At 39.8% G+C, this 5,526-nt stretch overlaps 1 protein-coding gene across 1 annotated transcript in view; it reads right to left on the bottom strand.

Annotated features, from left to right (window-relative positions):
• The window catches only part of CD59 (CD59 molecule (CD59 blood group)), a 30,931-nt gene extending 27,383 nt beyond the window's left edge, over window positions 1-3,548 (bottom strand). Inside the window, exon 1 of the mRNA XM_042781311.1 lies at window positions 3,485-3,548. Within this exon, the coding sequence (XP_042637245.1) occupies window positions 3,485-3,548 (64 nt within the window). The remainder of the gene's footprint in view (window positions 1-3,484) is intronic.
• Window positions 3,549-5,526: the final 1,978 nt, after the last annotated feature.

Below are 5,526 nucleotides of genomic sequence, written 5' to 3'. Positions count from 1 at the left end.
TGCTCGCTCCAGGAAGTATATAGTCCGGAATGCCGTTCTTCCAGTTTGTCCCTGGGATAGTATTGCAGGTAGGCCACACCCCTGGGGAAACTCCCCCTAGGCTGACCGGCCGCTTAGAACGCAGTCATGTGATCCATCATGGGAACCACCACTCACAACTGGAGTCCAGCCAAGTTGACACATCTTCAACTATCACAACCTCCTACTTGGTTCTTCTTCTTCAGCAGTGGTTTGCTTATCCGAGGTCTCTTTCCTTTCCATATAAAATTAGTGATTGCTTTTTCCATGTCTTTTAAAGAAGGTTGATGTAATCTGGATCAGGATTGCACTGAATGTACAGATTGCTTTGGATGGTATTGACATTTTCACAATGTTCAATCTTCTATTCGCGAGCATGGTATGTTCTTCCATTTACGTGGATCTCTTATAGTTTCCTGAATTAGTGTTTTGTAGTTTTCTTTGCATAGGTTTTTTGTGTTCCTGATAAGATTAGATCCCAAGTTGTTGTTGTTGTTCTTGTTATTGTTATATGCCGTTGAGTCGTGTCCAACTCATAGCAACTCTCTCCTTGGGTTTCTGAGGTGGTATCTCTGCGGAAGTAGATTGCCCATTCTTCCTTCTGAGGAGTGGCTGATGGGTTTGAACCGCCAACCTTCGGGTTAGCAGTCAAATGCCTTAGGCACTGACTTCCTTATTTCCTTTTGAGAGACCTCTTTGCTGGTGTAGAGGAATCCAACTGATTTTAGATGTCGATTTTGTATCCTGCCACTATGCTAAATCTTTCAGTAAGTTCCTATAGTTTTCTTGCTGAGATCATATCATCAACAAATAGGGAGAGTTTTACTTCTTCCTTACCAATTTGGATGCCTTTGATTTCCCTTTCTTGTGTTACTGCCCTGGCTAGGACTTCCAATACTATGTTGAATGGAAGTGGAGACAGAGGGCATCCTTGTCTGGTTCCTGTTCAGTCTCTCTTCATTGAGAATAATATTGGTTGTTGGTTTTGCATATATACCTTTTATTATGTTGAGGAAATTTCCTTCTATTCCTATTTTTCTAAGAGTTTTTTTTTTTTTTTTTTTTAATCAGGAATGAGAGTTGGATTCTTTCAAATGTCTTTTCTGCATCTATTGATATGATCATGTGATTTGTTTCCTTTATTTTACTTATATGATGGATTATGTTGACTGTTTTTCTAATGTTGAACCATCCCTGCACATCTGGTAAGAATCCCACTTGGCCATGATGTATTTTTTTGATACACTGTTGGAGTCTATTGGCTATGATTTTGTTGAAGATTTTTGCATCTATATGGATGAGGGATATTGGTCTGTAGTTTTCCTTTCTAGTGGTGTCTTTGCCTGGTTTTAGTATCAGGGTTATGCTTGCTTCATAAAATGAATTTAAGAGGATTTTATCCTTTTCTATGTTCTGTAATGGTTTGAGTAGGATTGGTGTCAGCTCTTCTCTGAATGGTAGAATTCTCCAGTGAAACCATCTGGGCCAGGACATATTTTGTTGGTAATTTTGTTTATGACCTGGTTCAATTTCTTCTTTTGTTATGGGTTTGTTCAAATTTTCAGTGATAGTTTAGGTAAGTGGTGTGTTTCTAGAAATCTGTCCATTTTTTCTAGGTTTTCAAATTTGCTGGAGTATACTTCTTCACAGTATCCTGATATTACTCATTTTATTTCTGTTGGTTCTATTGTGATATCAACTATTTCATTTATTTGTGTTATTTGCCTCTTCTCCTTCTTTTCCTTTGTTAAGTTTGCCAGTGGTTTGTTGATTAATCTTTTCAAAGAACCAACTTCTAGTCTTGTTAGTTTTCTCTACTGTTTTTCTATTTTCTGTTTCATTTATTTCTGCTTAAATCGTTATTATTTCTTTCCTTCTGGTGACTGTAGGATCCTTTTGCTGCTCTTTTTCTAATTGTTGGAGATGTTGGGTTAAGGTGCTGATTTTGGCTCTTTCTTCTTTTTTGATGTGTGTATCTACTGCTATAAATTACCCTCTCTGATCGCTACTTTTGTTGTGTCCCAAAGATTTCCGTATGTTGTGTTTTCATTCTCATTTCATTCAAGGAATGTTTTAATTTCATTTTTTATTTCTTCTATTACTCAGTCATTTTTGAGGAGGGTGTAATTCAGTTTCCTTGTGTTTGCTCTTTTTTCCATTTGTCTTCCTAGTGCTGATTTCTAATTTTATAGCATTGTGATCTGAGAAAATGCTTTGCAGTATTTCAATGTTTTTAAATTTACTGAGGGTTGCTTTGTGGCCTAATGTATGGTTTATCCTGGAGAATGTTCCATGTGTGCTGGAAAAGAATGTATATTGTGTTGTTGTTGGGTGAAGTGCTCTGTAGATGTAAGTTCAAGTTGGTGAATCATATTGTTTAGCTCTTCTGCATCTTTGTTGAGTTTCTTTCCAGCTGTTCCATCTTTTATTGAAAGTGGGGTATTAAAGTTTCCTACTTACTGTGGAATCATCTCTTTGTCTTTTAAATTCTGTTAAAGTCTGATTTGTGTATTTTAGTGCTCTTTCATTGGGTGTGTAGATATCTATTATGGTTATGGTTATGTCCCCTTGTTCAACTGATTCTTTAATCATTACATAATGTCCTTCCTTGGTTTTTATGGTCATTTTTGTCTTAAAGTCCATTTCATCAGAAATTAATATTGCCACTCCTGCCATTTTCTGATTGCCATTTTGTTGATATATCCTTTTCCAACCATGGGTTTTTCTGTCTATCTTGGTCTGAGTCTAAGGTAAGTCTCTTGTAGACACCATATTTATGGGTCATGTTTTTTATCCAGTCTGCAACTATCTCTTGCATGGTGCATTAAACCCATTCATATTCAGTGTAATTATAGACAAGTATAAATTTATTGATGCCATTTGTGTGTAGTGTTACAGATTTCTTTGTTTCATATATTTTTCTGTGCTGAGCTCATTTTGTTTAAGAATCATGTTATCTTCTTCATTGCTATTGTTTTAGTATTTTCTAAGTATTTGTGCTTGTCCTTTTTTATTCTGATGTAAAGGTTTATTATTTTTCTTTGAGGTTACCCTATGATTTATAATTTTATCTTGGTATCAATCTTCCCCCATTTCCACTTCTCTCCTTGCTTGTTTAATCTCTTTTATATCTCGGAAGAGAGTGATTCAAGATACACCCTACAGTAATCCTGTTTCATTAAGATAACAAAGACAACCCATTCCCAAAAGGGATTAAACCATAAACCACAGGCACAGAGATTAAGATTTACAACATATTTTCTGGGGACACAATTCAATCCATAACAATCCCAGACCTGTAACAATGGAAGACAAAAGAAACAAAGCTAGGTGTGGAACAGGAACTGGGGCTGAAACGAAAGCCAATTGTATCAGCTCAGTTGTCTGAGGCCTAAGAAAAAGGAAGCTAATGGCAAAAGTATGCTGGATGGTTCAGATTTGTGTCCCAGGACTCCAGATCACTCACCTGAATGACAGAGCACAGCAAGGATGAGCAGGGGTCCAAGCAGGTGAATTCCTTTGCTTCCCATTGTGACTGTCTACAGAACCTAGAAGGAAGAGACACAGGGTTGTCATGAACCAACAAATGACTACTAGTTATTTCAGAAACCAAAAGTAGAAAGACCCAGAGGGGTGGGATGGGCAAGGGTCTAGCAGATCATGAAAGCATACAAATCTACCAGGGTGGAGTATCTTGGATCAAGTTCTCAGGTGAGATAGCACTTGATCCCTTCTCCTGCTCCAAGATCACAGCTTACTGAAGAAAACCCTACTGGTCTTGGTGAGAGGGGCTAACTATAGGGGAGTCAAAGTACACTGGTCACAAAGTCGGGAATACCTAGACCTTGCCCCACTGATAACTCACACTAATCACATACCCCTGAATAAACTCAGCTCTTCCAAGCTTCAAGGTTCACTACTATACATTGGGAATAGGACCATCTTCCTCCTAGGGTTGTTCTATCAAATGAAAATACAACTAAAGTGTTTACTACATCAACTGTAGTTAGTTATCTGTTGGTCTCAACCCAGCCAGAGCCTAGCTCTTTGGCTATTAGGCCAAAGAGGTAACTTTGAGGTAGGGACACCTCTTTGTTCATTCTGAGGAAGTAAAGAAGGTTTCTGGGGTAATCTTGAGAGCTAGTTCCCATTATATTGATGTCTAGATGTGTAGCAATAAGCCATCAGGTGACAAGATGGGAAGGTTGAAAGAGCTCAAACCCTTTTTTCACCAGAAAAGGAGGCTAAGGTAGGGGGAAGTTTTTAACCTGCCTTAGTCTGGTGGTGTAGTGCTGAAGGCATTTGACTGCTAACCAGAAGGCTGGTGGTTCAAACCCACCAGCCACTCCTCAGAAGGAAGACTGGGAATCAACTTCTGTAGAGACACCATCTCAGATACCCAAGGAGGGGTCAGAGGGGTCGCTATGAGTCAGAGTCGACTTGATGGCAGTGAGGTGTTTTTTGTTTTGTTTTGTTTTGTTTTGTTTAAGTCTAAACATTAATTGCAGATCTAAGAAGTGTCCAGCCCTACTCCTACTTCCGTGCTCTTTGCAGGGCATACTCTTCCTTCAACTTATCCTGGAATAAGGAGACAACTCCTCTAAGCCAGGGTGCTGAACATTCTTTTGTACTGAGCCCCACAGGCCAGACTTAAGCCTAGCAGATAGACTGGGCTCTCAGTTGGGTGAGCCACTCACACTCCTCTAATTAGGAAATGCAGAGTGGCTTGTGACTATCTGCTTATCATCTCTGACATCTTTGGGGGGTCATCTAGGCAATGTCCAAAGAAGAAAACACTAAGTGAGTCTCTCCTGGTGACAGGAATAGGACACTTGCTCATGTTTGGGGAATCAGGAAGGAAATAAAACTGGGCCTCACATTTCTTCTCAAATTGAGGATCTGCTACTTCCTCCTAGCCTCTTCAAAATCTGTAGCCAACTACTGGTCACCATCCCCCATGCTGACCCTCCCAGGTTTAGGTGCTTACATCAACTCTACCCTAGTGAGGATCTGGAGGATCTGAGATTGCCCAAAGGGCAGTGGTTAAGAGTTCAGGCTTAGATTGATAAAGGCCTGGCTCTGCCATAGCAACCTAGTATCAATTCCCTTATCTGTAACAAGAGATGTATGCACTGACATTTCCCAGCACTGTGAGAATTAAGGGTGCTCTGGTGGTATACTGCCTAAGGCATTTAACCGCTAACCAGAAGCTAACCAGAAGGCTGTTGGTTCAAACCCACCAGCCACTCCTTGGAAGGAAGACTGGGCAATCTACTTCTATAGAGATACCACCTCAGAAACCCAAAGAAGGGTCACTATGAATCAGATTCGACTTCACGGCAGTGAGTGAGAATTATGGGAGATAAAACAAATCGAACAAATAACAGTATGTGCTTGGTATAGTCGGTCATGGATAAGTAGGAGCTCTGGTAGCATAGTGGCTAAAGCACTTGACTGCTAACCAGAAGGCTGGCGGTTCAAACCCACCAGCCACTCCTCAGAAGGAAG

The sequence above is a fragment of the Orycteropus afer genome, unplaced genomic scaffold (assembly GCF_000298275.1).
Source record: "Orycteropus afer afer isolate SDZICR_OR568_19922 unplaced genomic scaffold, OryAfe1.0 scaffold00103, whole genome shotgun sequence".
Classification (NCBI taxonomy): domain Eukaryota; kingdom Metazoa; phylum Chordata; class Mammalia; order Tubulidentata; family Orycteropodidae; genus Orycteropus; species Orycteropus afer.
This window is presented reverse-complemented; position numbering and strand designations above follow the sequence as displayed.